Consider the following 16697-nt stretch of genomic DNA (forward strand, 5'->3'; position numbering starts at 1 on the left):
CTAATCAAACTAAATTTTCAAGGATCTTCAGAAAAAAGTCAATCAATACTATTATGCAAAATAGGTAGGACATTTTGATTCCTTAAAACATGCACTGAGTGCTCAATAGTTAAATGACAACAGAAGACTATTTTTCTATTTTTTATAATAACTCACCATTTAAGCAGATTTATTTCTTTATGGAATTTTTTCATACATACCAGTTCTTCCTTTTGACTTGCCAACAGATCACAATTGTATGCAAGTTGACTTACACAGACCACAAATCTGTCAGGAAATACACGGAGTTCTGTACAAAATGAAGAAAATCACGTTACTAAAGGCATCAAAAAACTATGAACACAGAAATGCTTGGTCCCAGATTTTTAAGTTATAGCAATAAGCATGTATGTCTAAGACGTGTCTCTTCTCTCCTCCCTTCCTTTCGGTGCTTGCCATCAACGGGGGTCGGTGGGGGGAGGCAAGCACAAAGCTCTAGGGAGCGCCCAGGAGGCTACAAATTGGTCTACGTGAGCCCCTTGACCATTAAATCACATAACACCCCAGGCAAGACCTTTGCAGCCTTCCCTCTGTGTCAGTTTGCTGTTTTCTGTTCAGAACTCACATCTGGGAAATGGGATCAACGTTTTTTAGTGAGTGTGCAGACTTACACAGGAGGAGGAGGAGGAACATGAGATAAAAATCTGAAAACATGACTTGTCAATGTTCTTACTGGTTAGTTTACTTATCACCTTTGGTCAACTGGTCTTAGAGAGTCCCCCAAACCAAGAGCAAACTCCTAATCTGAATCAGGCTATGAAAACAGCAGTGTCATTAATTAGGAATTAATGATCAAACTATTAAGGAAATGTTTAAATACGCAATAGTAAAGATGGCACAACTATACCACGGTCATAGTGTTCTATTATTACAACTTCTTAAAGCAAAACCACTGACTTCCAGGTGGAGAAGGCTGACTGAATTACAGAACTGGACTCCTCAACAGTCTATGAAAGGAACAGAAAATGGTAAAAGCCATCAGTATCTCTCCTTCTCTCATCTGTCGGTCCATCCATTCACTCATTTGCCTAGCCTCCACCTATTTCTGGAGTGATATCTGGAGTGATGTTTGGCTGACGCTAACATTGCATTTTTTGGGTGGGTAGGGAGGGTCTTTCCCTCCCTTCCTTATACTTGGTTGTATTGCTTGAATATTTTTATAATACACATGTATCATATTTCTAACAGAAATATAGCCATTTTTTTAAAAGAGAAAACCTCCCTCTTAGATGGGATTATTTTTTTTAAAGATGGACATTATGAATCAGTCCATTGCACATTTCCAATAATGAATGACAAAAGTGAGGGCACTGACTGAGGTAACAACATATCTCAATCTGATGCACTTGGAAGCCAAGCATGAAGGTGAGACACACAACTTAAACACAGTTAGCACCTTATACCACTTGGCTAGGTTAAATGATACCAAAAGGCTTAATGAGTCGATGTTCCAGCAACAGCTCTCTCCTCACCTCTAACTGCTGTTTCCTTGGTGACCATCCTTCCCCATCCCACTTCATCCCACTCAGCGCAAGCAGATTAACAGTTCTAAAAAGCAGCTCCACTTACCCTGCTCAAAACCCTGGCATGGCACCTCAGTGCCCATCATGTGACGTGACTGGGGCCTAACCTGTCATTCTGGTCTTACCCCGACTAGTCCTCCTCACATAGAAACCCCATTTCAGGGAGCCTGGATGTGATTAAACTTTCACCTTTCATGATGTCATATCTGGCTAGGCAACTAGGGATGAACTTTGAAAAGCCAGAGAAACAAAATTATCAAAATAGTTAATATTTATTCATGAATTCTTAAAATATTTTACTGAGATAAGTGGTAAGTAGTCTGCTTCCTGCTTTATAGAAAGGGAAGCTGAGTCACAGAATTCATTGTTTGCTACCCCCTGCACCCCAAAAACATCATCACATTGAAATACCACCTGTTGGCAGATCAGAATTAGAATTCAAAATTACCAGTTCTATCAATTATTAGTGGATCAGAATTAGAATTTAAAGTTATCAGTTTCATCAAATAATTCTTCTGTTTTGTCCTTCCATTTCTTCCTCTGAAAAATAAGAATGCTAGAATGGCAGATTTTGAACATTTTGGTATGAGGTATTATATAAACAGAAAGCAACTTCTGTACTCCTTTACTCTGCTTAGGCCATAAATGAGATTTCTATTATTTAAATAAAGTAAAGATACAGGCAACAGCAATCTCTACCACAAAGGGTAGCTAGGCTGAAGTTTAACAAATACAAGTTTAGCTGGCTTATTTTACTAAGAGAACTGAATAAAGTGGGAGGCCCCATTAAGAGAGTAATATATTGAAGTGACACTTAAAGTTAAGAGAGTGGAGATAATTGCAAAGATTCCAAGAGCAAACCTCTGTACAGTTTATTTTTCAAGTCCCTGTTTCGTATCTTATATACTAAAATCATCCAGGGAAGTTGAGTTAGATTTTCTTTCCAATGCTCCATCAACTTGGAGAACAGTCATTAGCATCTGACTTTATTGTTGTTGGCTGGACATGTTTGACATCATTTCCTCAGTGGACATCTTGACTTGGGGAAATGAGGGGGGAAGCTGGCCACATCACACACCTAGGAAAGGCTCTGATGGCTCTGGGCTGGGAAAGCATTTTCTTGTACACATACTTGCTCTATATCCCAGGGCCTTGGTGTGCGCAGACAATGATCAAGTCATTCATAGTTTAACTGCCTGTCAAGTCTCCCTGGGAGCTCAAGGAAAGTACTGAGATGAAGCAGGAAAGTAAAGTGTGGCCCAGCTCACTGTTCTCAGGCAGGCAGTAAATAGTGAAAGTTGAAAAAAAAATAAGCACAAATGTTTGGAAATATTCTTTTTTTATTTTATTTTTGGTAAGGAAGATTCGCCCTGAGCTAACACATGTGCCAATCCTCCCCTACTTTGTATGTGGGTAATTGTGTAAAATGCCTGATGAACCAAGAAATCAGTTTTTCTTTTTTTTTGAGAAAGACTAGCCCTGAGCTAACATCTGCCGCCAATCCTCCTCTTTTTGCCGAGGAAGGTTGGCCCTGAGCTAACATCCGTGCCCATTTTCCTCTATTTCATATGTGGGATGCCCCCCACAACGTGACTTGACAACCTGTGGGTAGGTCCACTCCTGGGATCTGAACTGACGAACCCCGGGCCACCAAAGCAGAATGTGCGAACTTAACCGCTGCGCCACCGGGACAGCCCAGAAATCAGTTTCTTACCAGCATTCTGTGAGCCCCCAAAGCAGCGAAGGCGTATCCCTCTTTTGATGAAATAGGCTGTGATTTGAAAGCCATAACCTGTAAAGTGAAAGAGGACATGAATAGATTATAAGCTTGTTTGCCACTGAATCTCACAGGCCCAGCCCAATGCCTGCCATTCAGTATGCATTTAACAATTATTTAGCAAATGAAAGAGCAGAAGAATCAATAGAGGGCCTCACTAGAGAGTATGGGGAGAACATTACAATCAGCTCTTCCAGGAGGCCTGGCCAGAGCATCTGGATGGTCTCTAGTCCCTGAAGTGGCTCAGTAACCTCACCTGTAAAACGGAATAAAGAAGGAGATGTAACAGACCTGAAAATCGGGCCTCTCAGGCCAAGCTGGGGCACAGATCTTGGCCACCATCTGATACTCATTACTTATCAGCTCATAAAAAGAATCATTTAATACCTATTTGAAGATGTATTTTGCCTTTAAGTTATTCTAATTCAAGTACAGTCAAGCCTTTCTGTAGAATGAGATGAAAAGAAATGATACGAACTCCCACCCTAAAAAGAAAGAAAATTCTCCAATTTACCAGACTGGCCCAAATGAAAAAGATCAAGAGCACCAAGTCTTGGCAAGAACAGGGGAAAACTGGAATTCTCATATACTGCTGGCAGGAGTACAAATTGGTACAGCCACTGCTTGAGTATTGAAAGTTAAACTTAAGCATGAATATACAGTGTTCATAATAGCACTTTTTATAAGAATCCCAACCAGGAACCAATGTGAATATCCATCAACAAAATTTTTTTATTCCAAAAAAAAAAAAAGGAGTATAGTCACACAGTGAAATACTATATTTCCCCTGAAAATGAATGAGCTACAATTACAGGCCATATCAGAAATAAATCTCACAAACATACTGTTAAGTGAAAGAAGCATGGTTCAAAGGAGTACATTCCACCTATGAAAATGGAGATGTTACCATACATCTGACAGGGTGGCAACAGAATTTCAGGTGATTCACAGAAAGTACCAGCAGTGTTAGGCAGCCCTGGTGCTCTAGTGGTTAAGGTTTGGTGCTCTCACCACCCAGCATGGGTCTAAGACAGACTAGGAAAAAGGACGTGGCCACCCACTTCTGAAAAAAGCAGCCATGAAAACCCTATAAATAGCAGCAGAGTACTGTCCGACAGAGCACTGGAAGGTGAGAGGATGGTGCAAAAAGACCAGGCAGGGTTCCGCTCTGCTGTCCACAGGGGCAGTAGGAACTGGAATCGACTAGACGGCACTAAGAACAACAAACCAGCAGAGTCCCTTCCTTCCTTCTCTTGCAGCCCGCCTCCTGGTATAAACTACACTGCTGGTGACTTTCCTGAAAAGATTAAGTAAAAATGTTCCCGTTAACACAGTCAAGTACTCAGTGTGACAGAATCAGAAATGAAAGGCCCACCAAAGAGGAGTGAGGGTCCCCAACTTCTAAGACAACCTCAGAGACAGTATTTCATCCATGAAACTGGAGGGGCCAGGAGTTACAAGAGGTGGTCTCCAGGACCATCAGACTCTCCAAAGTCCACGACTATGATTGTTTTGAAAGAATCTGTAAATAAAGAGCACAATTAAAGAAGTTTCCACTTTTACAATCAGTATCCTTCCAACACTCCTGTAGAAAGATCCAGAACACCAGTGACCACAGATTTGCCGTTCTGTCTACAAAAGCTCTGGCTCTGACAGAAAAACTGCTTTAGTCACGGGGATTGCAAAATAACAGTGACATCTATGACAGGATAATCTCCAGATTTACTAAGATGAAATATATTTTTTCTTAACATACTTGAAATGGATTGCATTTTGGTCATGTAGCTTTCTTCTGCTTAAAATGTCAAACAAAACATGCACACCGTTGGCATTATTCTGAGTGCTTTAAAACAAATACTTCATTCCTTAGGTCTCTGAGAGAGTGGAAGCGACTTCCACATCTGTTTATGTCCTACTGCTGGGAGAGGGGAATTTAAAGAGAGGAGACCTTAACAATTTGGGATTCACAAACACACATAGAAAAATTTTAAACTGATTTTCAAAGTAATGATTTATAATGTGAATCCTTAAAAAGACCGAATAACAAAAAAAATATGCAATATCTAAGTCATTCTACCTTTGTTGGTGGATCATACGTAACACTTACAGCTCTTGGTGATTAAGATTCAGATTAAGATTCAGATGGCATATTCAAAATGTCACAAATCTTTTCCCTGTACAATATCTCCAGCAATAAAATATTATTATTAGGAAGGGGCTAAATCTGAAGTTGACTATGAAAGCTACAGCTCTGAGCTCAGGAAACCTGGTATCTAGAGATACCACTTGAGTGATAACTAAATCTTACTTGGTCAGTTAAACAATAAAGTCTCAATATGACACTTCCCCCTACAGAGAAATAAAGCAGTATAAGGCAAATTCCAACTAAGTGATTTACTACTGAAATTACTAGGAGAATCGAGTTTATTGAAATCTGTCCTGCTATACTCCCCACCCCCAGGATAGGATTCTGTTAAAAGGAATCATTCCTAAACTGGTTTCTTGTTATGGTTTCAACGGAAAATTCTATCTAATGACACCTATAGGACAAATGGCAAGTTTAACAGGTCAAAAAAGATTTGCACCTGCTTAGTTCAAATTCCACTGGCCATAGAAAACTTTATTGTTTAAAGAGATAGTAAATACAAAAGGAACTTGTTAGTTCTTATGGCAAACTAATTTTGATATCCAGGTGTACCTCGGAGATATTGTGAGTTCAGTTCCAGGCCACTGCAATATAGCAAATATCGCAATAAAATGAGTCACAAATTTTTTGGTTTTCTGGTGCACATAAAAGTTTACAATATACTGAACATATAGTAGTTTATCAAGTGTGCAAAAGCATTATGTCTGAAAAAATGTACATACCTTAATCAAAAAAATACTTTATTGCTAAAAAATGCTAACTATCATCTGAGCCTTCAGCAAGTCGACATCTTTTTGCTGATGGAGGGTCTTGCCTTGATGGTGATGGCTGCTGACTGATCAGGGTAGTGGTTGTTGAAGGCTGTGGTAGCTGTGGCAATTTCTTAAAATAAGACAATGAAGTTTGCTGCATCAATTAATTCTTCCTTCCATGAGCAATTTCTCTGCAGCAAACAATATTGTTTGATAGCATTTTACCCAGAGTAGAACTTCTTTCAAAATTGGAGCCAATTCTCTCAAACCCTGCCACTGCTTTATCAACTAAGTGTACACAGTGTTCTAAATTCTTTGTTGTTATTTCAACAATCTTCACAGCATCTTCACCAGGAGTAGATTCCATCTCAAGAAATCACTTTCTTTGCTCATCTGTAAGAAGTAACTTCTTTGTCAAAGCTTATCATGAGATTGTAGCAATTCAGTCACATTTTCAGGCTCCACTTCTAATTCTAGTTCTGTTACTATTTCTACCACATCTGCAGTTACCTCCTCCCCTGATGCTGAACCTCTCAAAGTCATCCATGAGGGTTGAAATCAACTTCTTCCAAGCCCCCATTAATGCTGGTATTTTGATCTCTTCCCATGAATCACAAGTGTTCTTAATGGCATCTAGAATGGTGAATCCTTTCCAGAAGGTTTTCGATTGACTTTGCCCAGATCCAGCAGAAGAATCACTATCCCCTATGGCAGCAATAGCCTTACAAAATGTATTTCTTAAATAATAAGACTTAAAAGTCGAAATTACTCCTTGATCCATGGGCTGCAGAATGGATGTTATGTTAGCAGGGATGAAAACAACATTAATCTCGTGGTACATCTCTATCAGAGCTCTTGGGTGATCAGGTGCATTGTAAATGAGCAGTCATATTTTGAAAGGATCTTTTTTTCTAAGCAGCAAGTCTCAACAGTGGGCATAAAACATTCAGTAAACCATGTTGTAAACAGATGTGCTTTGTAGTTCCATTTAAAGAGCACAGGCAGAGTAGATTTAGCATAATTCTTAAGAGCCCTAGTATTTCCAGAATGGTAAATGAGTATTTGCTTCAATTTAAAGTCACTAGCTGCATGAGCCACTAACAGGAGAGCCAGTCTGTCCTTTGAAGCTTTGAAGTCAGGCATTGACTTCTCTCTAGCTATGAAAGGCCCAGATGGCATCTTCTTCCAATATAAGGCTGTTTCATCTACATTGAAAATCTGTTGTTCAGTGTGGCCACCTTCATCAATGATCTTAGCTAGGTCTGCTTGATAACCTGCTGCAGCTTCTCCATCAGCACTTGCTGCTTCCCCTTGCACTTTTGTGTTATGGAGACGGCTTCTCTCCTTAAACCTCATGAACCAACCTCTGCTAGCTTCAGACTTTTCTTCTTCAGCTTCCTTACCTCTCTCAGCCTTCATTCTCTTCACTCTTAGAACTGAAGAGAGTTAGGGCCTTGCTCTGGATTAGGCTTTAACTTAAGGGAATATCGTGGTTGGTTTGATCTTCTATCCCGACAACTAAAACTTTTTCCACATCAGCAATAAGGCTGTTTGGCTTTCTTATCATTCATGTGTTCACTTGTGTAACACTTTTAATTTCTTTCCAAAACTTTTTCTTTTGCATTCACAACTTGGCTAATGGCCTCTAAGTGAGAGGCCTCGTTTACAGCCTATCTCAGCTCTGGACATGCTTTCCTTACTAAGCTTAATCATTCCTAGTTTTTGATGTAAAGCAAGAGATGTAAGACTCTTCCTTTCACTTGAACACTTAGAGGCCATTGTAGCTTTATTAACTGACCTGACTTCAATATTGTTGTATCTCAGGGCATGGGGGGCCCGAGGAGAGGTGGAGAGATGGGGGAATGGCCAGTTTGTGCAGCAGTCAGAACACACACAATATTTACCAAATAAGTTCACCTCTTAAATGGGTATGGTTCATGGTGCCCCAAAACAATTACAAGGTAACATCAAAGATCACTGATCACAGATCACCATAACAAATACAGTAATAATAAAATAGTCTAAAATATTGTGAGAATTACCAAAATGTGACATAGAGACATGAAGCAAGCAAACACTGTTGGAAAAATGGCGCCGATAGACTTGTTTAACGTGGGGTTGCCACAAGCCTTCAATTTGTAAAAAATGCAATATCTGCTAAGTGCAATAAAGCAAAGCACAATAAAAAGAGGTATGCCTGTATAAACAAAGAAAATCACTGCTGCTGAAATATACTGAACTGAAATGCTTAGGGAGATGTATTTCATTTATCCATAGACAGCAGGCAGTAATAACGACTACATTCTTATCTTTGCTCTTTAATGAAATCTCCTTCACAGAGTTCAGCAGGCCACCGAGATTTTGCACTTAACCAAGGCTAAAGCAAAGCTCCACTATTGTCTAAAGCTAAATAGCAACTTGGCAAAGAATCAAGGAGGCCCTTTGCTTTTCCCTTCTTGGGGCACCAGCTTCCAGCTTGCTACACTGGTGTTTTAAAGGCACAGAACCAGAGTCAGTAGGAGACTGGCGTTAGGGGGGATCAAAATGGAAAACATAGAGCAAGAACCTTTTCATTCAAAAACTACCTGACAATGGTATTCCAAGACTCTGAGGCACTTGTAAATCACATTTAAGTATGCCTGTTTTCTTGCCAGCTACTGTGGTCCTCCTAAATCTGAAGACTGTGTTTAGAAACAGGAAGAGATTAGGGTTAGAGGGAGCACAGCTTTGTAGTGGAAGCATCTTGGCACCAGGAGTCCTCAGGTATGTGTATTTCTAGAAATAATTCATATTTCTGCATTGCTTAACATCATGCGACATCTAGTACCAGCAAGGGTCCATCTTCTCCTCTGGCCTGCAAGCAGCCCCCAAAGTCTCCAGTCCCTATGCCTCTTGCATTCTGTACTTTATAGAGAGCTGCTGTGCCTCTCTCTACCTTTCTACGGACAACCTCCCAACCCCCAATGATGACTTGTTACCATATTAACTTTCTGCTGGCTCACCTGGTTGTTCACCAAAGAACACTAAGTCTCCAAGAAAAAAAAAGGGCAAAGGGGACTCAGTAATATTTATGAGAGAAAGAAAGGGTGGACCATGTTTTAAGGACAAACCAGAATTCTGCTACTGTTTTATTTCATATTCTGTCTAAAATGAACTGCTCCAAAATGGCTTTATTAGAAATTCAAAGACTTCATGAACAGAAAGGGAAAAACAACAACAAATCAAATATGAGTTGAATAAATTCCATCTTGGCTTAGCAAGGCAGTAGATTAGTTTTAAGTAGTACCATGCTCCAATGACTAATACTTTTTAAGGGAGTGGTCATTTATTTTGGTTGTTACATTTCATGGTCCCAAGACACTGAGAGCAAATATCCAACATGGAGTTTTTACTGTAAAACTATCCAGCTTCACTTGTTTTCCGAGGGAGTCATAGCCAAGGCTACCTGAGCTTCCCCAAGGCTGCCAAGGGGAGTCTGTGGTACAGTGCATCACAGCGGAAAGCTCTCCCCCACGGCTATTATGAGACTGTTCACGGGGAGCCTGGGAAAACGTCTCCGAGTGGCCTGCTGAGCCACTGACCAGCCTGACAGGTAAGCACCTGTTCACAGTGGGCTCCACCCACCACCACGTGGCTCTGCTCAAGCAAAGCCTTCTCCCAAACCTCAAGGCGCCTCAGGATGACCTGCTGTGTCCCGCAGCAGTTCTCTCTCTGAGATGACTGCTTCATTACTATCAACACTCACAATCACGGAAAATTTCAAACACTCAGAAAAGTAGAAAAATAGTGCCATGAATACCCAAAAACCCACCATGTAGACTCAATAATGGTTAATATCTTGTCATATTTCATATACATATTCGCTAAACCATTTCAAAATAAATTATACATCGTGACATTTGACTCCTAAATAGGTGAGCATATCCTACAGCACCAAAATACTATGATCACAACTGAGCATGACATCATTGTGCAATCAAATAACCAGTCCATATTCAAATTTCTCAAACTGTCCTCAAAATGTACATGACTGATTTTCCTTCTGAAGCAGGATCCAACCACAGATCATGCTTTGCATTTGGTTGTCTTTTATATCTCCTGAAATCTAGAATAATCTTCCTCTCTCTTTTTTTCATAACTCTGACCTTTAAAGAGATCAGGCTAGTTTTCTTGGTGAATGATCCCCATCTGGGGTTTTAACTTTGTTTGTGTTTTTTTAATTTCAGTTGCTTAAGTACAAATTTTCAACCTGCACGCTCTTGTAGAATGACAGATATTTAATTTTGATGACTTCTTTAATTGCTGCAGGAAACTGTAGGTTCAAACTAAAGCTACAATTATAATACAAAGTCTGGAATACAGATGACTTGAAGATTTAGTCCTAAAAATAATTTTAAAGAAATAAAATCTTAAATTTATAAATACTTAAATTTTTAGCAAAGGTAAGCTTACCTAAGCAGGTAGGATAGTGGTCTCATATTTGTTTTAAGAAAGGGCACTTGGCGGCAATCAGATGACTATGTGCTGACCTAGAAGTAGCTCCATACTGTACCAGTTCAGACTTGCAACTGGTTCCAGCGTGAGGTTATGAGTCAGTTCCCATTCTTGATCTGAAGACTTGAGCGAGATTTAATAAGAGGGTCAGAAGGAAGGCGCTGATATCTACAGAGTATTGGCAATGTCTTGGGTGCTTAGACCAGACCAGGAACATAGAACATATTTAAAAGATGGAGAAAATGTGTGTTTTCAAGCTATTTCATTTAGGAAAAATGAAGTTATAATTCATTACTTCTGAAAATTTGCCCATTAGGAAAGTCAGATGTGTCCTTATCAGATGGTCAAGGGTAGAGAAATCACAAATTTGATACTGTCACTTGGAGCATAAAGGGAGGTTAGGTAGGAGATAGGGCTTTTGGAAAAGACTTGATGGGGCCCTTTGAAACATGTTACAGGCCTAAGTGTGACCTTCACCACTGCTAGTGATGCGTGGGGCTGGAGAAAGGGACTGTTCTGTGGGAACCAAAAAACAAGAGCCCTGTCATAAGTTTAAGAATACACACATAGGATCCTAGTCTAAGACCACAATTGGGAAACAATTTGGGTGGGTAAGTGGAATATTTGGTCCTGCGCTAAATATTTCACTTATTATTACCCAAGACATTTAGAGACTCTAAGGGTTCCCTTGAGATAACATTTTATGTCCTTAAATAAGGACAGTACTGGACTCTGAGTCACAATAAAGCTATGTCTATTTGATGCCAAAACAAATGGGGCAAAAGGGTTAGTTCCATGAAAAAAAACCCAAAACTGTGAACAAAGTAATTACTTGAGGCCAAATTTACTTAGAAAAAAACAAATTTTGTACCTATCACCTCATTGACTTTGTATGTAATACCACTAGCCACATGTGCTCTTAATTTTATTATGTACGGGATCCATCAGAGATTGTTAACACTGAATGAGAAAGCTTCTCAGGGCAGACAAAAATTAGAATAAAACAAATTGAGAAATTGTCACTTCAGATTTTCTTTCCCATACCACTTTCCCACTTTTTTGTTTATAAAAATATGCCCTTAACATTAAATATGAAAACCATGTTTAGATAATATGCAAGCACAGATGAAATGATATTCAAAATGATGGTTCCTACAATCATAGCTCTGCCAGACCACACATAATAATGGGAATGATATAATACTGTGTACTTACAAAGCTCAAAGTTCTTTACAACACCCTTCACTCACCTTTAAATAACTATGCATAAAGGAAACACAGATTTTGTTTTTGAGGAAGATTAGCCCTGAGCTAACTGCTGCCAATCCTTCTGTTTTTGCTGAGGAAGACTGGCCCTGAGCTAACACCGGTGCCTATCTTCCTCTACGTTATACATGGGACACCTACCACAGCATGGCTTGCCAAGCAGTGCTATATCCGCACCCAGGATCCGAACCGGCGAACCCCAGGCTGCCGAGAAGCAGAACATGTGCACATAACCGCTGCGCCACCGGGCTGGCCCCGGAAACACAGATTTTTAATAAACCTTCTAAATGAGGTAGCTGGTTGTTTGAACTGTTGGCTATTCAAGCAGGCTCCTCTGCAATAGCTTTCAAACTTCCTGTGCCTAAGATGAGGAACGCCAGATGAAGCAAACCCTCTGGGCCTCGCTGTCTTGTGGGGACCCATTCTAACTCTGAGATTCTATGACCATATGCAATGAGAAAAAGAGTTCATGAACCACAGGACTATCCTAACAGGATCACGGAATCACAGGACAAGAAAGATCTTGAGAAGCCATCTAGTTCACTTCTTGCTTGTTAGCCAGGACCATATTTAAACCATATTTTAAAAACAATACTGAAATGCCAAATGAGAAGATGCCACACCCTTGCATGTGTAACTCAATTCTTCCTTTACCATATGAATTGAGGTTGCAAACTTAAAATGCTTAAAGGGCAAGACAGGTAACAGCAAAAGAACTGGGTTCTGACTGTGGAAAACTGGAGAAGGCCCACGCCTGGTTTAAAGGGGACAGCGGCTACTGAACTCCAGCCATTAACTGCCATTGGAAAAATACAGCTCAGGGGTACCAGATTTTAGGCCTTTCCAGAAAAGCTGGATATCCACATTTTTATATGAAATCTCCCCAAATTTTAAATTAGCAATGAATTCAAATTTTTAAAATATACTGTGAAGCCAAATCAAATATTTCTGAGGGCTGCTTCAGTTTTGTACTGCCATGTTGCAATCTCTAATCTAAATTCCTCACACTTTAGTTGAAGTTCATTTTCTTGTGTTTTGTCTTTGGCAGAGCTGGATGAAAGCAGCCACTATCAAATGCTTGAAGATAGTCATTTCAATCTAGTCATTTATTCTAAGCTAAATAAACCCAACTCCTTAACCTCTTTACACAGGACATGTTTATCTATGTTTAAATCATCTTTCTGACACTTCTAAGTCCTGACATTAAAGATAGACATTAAGGGTTTGATTCACTGTGGAGGAAAATGGAAGGATCATATTTTAGAAAACGTTAATTGTATGAATGTGTGAGACCTGTATTTACAAAAATCATAATGGGGCTGCCCGGTAGCCAAGTGGTTAAAATTTCCTGTGCTCCACTTCGGCGGCCAGGTTCGCAGGTTTGGATCCCAGGCACGGACATACTCCACTCATCAGTCATGCTGTAGAGGCATCCCATACACAAACAACAGAAAAGGACTGGCACTGATGTTAGCTCAGGGTGAATCTTCCTCACCAAAAAAATAAATAAATTTTCAAAATCATAAAACTTATATTTATTTAACAAAAAGGACTTTAATAGATTAACATACCATGTTCTTGGTTGGAAGGCTAACTGTTATAAAGATATGAATTGTTCCCATATTTATTTATTTAACAAACATGTTCTGAGTGCCTATTATGCTCCAGACAATTCCAATCAAAATCACAATGAAAATCATATTTTTTGTGTGTGTGAGGGGAGGAGGCAGTTTGGAAGTTGTCAAAACTAATTTTAAAATTTGTCTAGAAGAATAAACAAGTAAGAATAGTTAAGGAAAAAAATTTAAAATGAAAGTTTTTTCTTAATTAAAAGTAATGTATATTTAATTTATTAAAAAAAATTAGAAACAAAAAGGTATAAAGAGAAAGTTACATCACCAACAATCTGACTAATTTGTTATCTTGACTTTTGATGTCCTCCAGATCTTTTCTCAAGATATATAAACGCACATATATTCTTATTTCTTTTTACAAAGATGGAACCACATGGTAAATGCTGCTTTATAACCTGATTTTTCTTTAAAAAACTCAATGTTATGTACATTGACTTTTGTGTGTGGTATCAGTTCGGAAGCCACTTTTAATCTTTCCCAGTTGAATAACCAACTGAATATTCTGTAGAAAAAGGTCCTTACTGATCTGCAATGCCAGCTCTGTCATGTATAAGCCTCTGAGTGATTTTATTACATTGACTTATCAGTCAACACACATTGTGTTAATTACCTGAGCTTTATTTATAATAACTCTTAATGCCCAGTACGGCAAGTTCCTCTCCTGATCCTCACACTGTTTTCATCTTCATCAGGAGTACCTGGAGTTATTCTTGGTCCTTGATGCTTTCATATAACTTTTAGTATTAGCTTGTTAAGTTGCATGAAAAACTATGCTGGGAGTTTGAATAGAAAGGTCTTGAATCTATAGATCAATTTGGAGAAAACTAACATCTTTATGATTAGGAGACTTCCTATGCATTTAACATGGCAAATCTCCCAATTGTTTTTAAGGACTTTTTAAATATCTTTCAATAAAGTTAAAAAATCTTCTACATAAAATTCTCACATACTTTAGTAAGTCTATTATGAGGTACTTCGTATTTTTATTGTTGCCATCACACGTTACCTCCTAAAAATTACATTTCCAAACTGTCTGCTGTTGAAATTGACTTCTGTATGCTGACCTGCAGCTGAAAAACCCATTAAACCCTCTTATTAATTCGAATAATTAGTCTGCATATTTCCTTTAGACCTTTCCACGTATACAATCATATCATTTAGACCCACAAGGCCACTCTTTTTCGTTATGTCCAATTTTTTCACCTGTTTGCACCTGTATTTTTCCCTGTCTTACTGTTAGGGCTGGAACCCCTAGTAAGTTGTTGAATACTGTTGCTCATAGGAATCATCGTGGTGCCCTTGTTACAAAAGGAACACAACGTTTCATCACTGCAAAGAGTGTTTGCTTCCATTTCACCCAGGTTTTCAAATTTATTAGCATGAAGTTGTTCTTAATAGTCTCTTATTATTCTGTTTAATTTCCACTGACATTTAATTATATCTTCTTTCTTATTACTAGTATTTCTACTTCTAATAATTCTCTTTACCTTTTTTCCCTTGATTTTGATCACTTTTTGTCTTGATAATTTATTTCATAAAACTGAATTCTGGCTATTTAAAAAAGCCTTTCTACTATATATGTTGCATCTAATTAATTTCTTTGTATTCTTTTATTTCCCTTCTTTTTCCTTGGGTTTATTCATTCGTTCTTTATCTAACTTCTTAAGTTAGATGCGTAACTCATTTATTGTTAGACTTATTTTCTAATATAAGCATTTTAAGGCTATAAATTACCCCAGGTAGGCATGCCCTATAAGTGCTGCAAAGTAATCTTTTAATTATCAGTTTTAAATATTTTCTGATTTCAATTAACATTTCCTTTTTGACTCATGTATTATATACAAATATGCTTTTTAATTTCTAAAAGTACCTCTTTGTTATTAATTTCTAAGTTAATTTTATTGCAGTCAGAGAATGTGATCTATTTAAAAAATCATATTCTTTGAAACTTTTTGAGGGTTAATGTGCCCTAGTTTCATAAATGTTCTCTATAGGTTTGATAAAAATGGGCATTTTCTGGTTACTGAGTTCAGTGTTCAAAATATGTCCGTTGATTCAAGCTTGGGAATTTTTCTGATCAAATCCTCTATATTCTTTCTATCTGCTGGATCAATTAATTAATCAGAATAGTGGGTTAAGATCTCCCTTTACGATAGCAGATTTATCAATTTCTCTTTAGTTCTGTCCACTTCGCATTTTTAGAAACTGAATTCCATGCATATAGGTTTAGAATTACTATATGCTCAACGAATTGGACCTTTAATCAATATTCAGTGGTCCCCTTTGCCTTAAAGGTTTTTGATGTAATACTAACATACTTGCTCCAGCTTGCTTTTCAGTAGTATTTGTGTGATATACCCTTTTCCTTCCTTTTCTTTTTGACTTTCTGAGGTCTTATGTTGTAGGAATCTCTCTTATAAACAGTACATCAATAAAATTTTTAACAATCTAGTCTTATAATATTTGTGATTATCAATAAATTTGGGTTAATATCTAGTATTTGTTAAATGTTTTACTTTTTCTGTGTTTTCTTTTTAAAAGTTCTTTTATTGCCATCTTTGGGGTTGATTTATTTGTTTTTCCTCCCTTCATTCCATTTTCCCTCTTCTACTCTGAAATTTATATCATCTCTTTCTATTCTTGCAGTGCTTACACTATAACTTTTAACATGCATATTTAACTGAACAAGTCCAAAGTCAGTTTGCATTTTCACTCCCCTCCAAAAAAGTCAAGACCTAAGAATGCTTTAACTCCAATCACACATGCCCTGCCCCCACTACATATCTGCCAGTGCTTTCCAGGATTTTAGTTTTCCCTTGACTTTTATAAATCCTATAAAGTGCCCATTTTTGCTGTTTAGCTGCGCTCACATGGTTACATTTTCTTTGTTCACTACTGCCTGTCTCTCAGACCTCTTTCCTAGGATCATGTCCTGCTTCCTGAATAATAGTCTTTGGAAGTCCTTCAACGAAGTTTTGTGAATAGCAAACTTTTTCAGGTATCTATAGGTCTGAAATGCCTTTATTCCACCTTCAATCTTGAAAAACAGAATATAGAATTCTAGGA

At 38.3% G+C, this 16697-nt stretch overlaps 1 protein-coding gene across 1 annotated transcript in view; it reads right to left on the reverse strand.

The window, feature by feature from the left end:
- SLX4IP (SLX4 interacting protein) overlaps window positions 1–16697 on the reverse strand; it is a 184871-nt gene that overhangs the window by 22658 nt on the left and 145516 nt on the right. Inside the window, exons 5-6 of the mRNA XM_046679070.1 lie at window positions 3277–3354; window positions 201–289 (exon numbers count right to left, since the gene is read on the reverse strand). Of these exons, the coding sequence (XP_046535026.1) occupies window positions 201–289; window positions 3277–3354 (167 nt within the window). The remainder of the gene's footprint in view (window positions 1–200; window positions 290–3276; window positions 3355–16697) is intronic.

The sequence above is a fragment of the Equus quagga genome, chromosome 12, assembly GCF_021613505.1.
Source record: "Equus quagga isolate Etosha38 chromosome 12, UCLA_HA_Equagga_1.0, whole genome shotgun sequence".
Classification (NCBI taxonomy): Eukaryota; Metazoa; Chordata; class Mammalia; order Perissodactyla; family Equidae; genus Equus; species Equus quagga.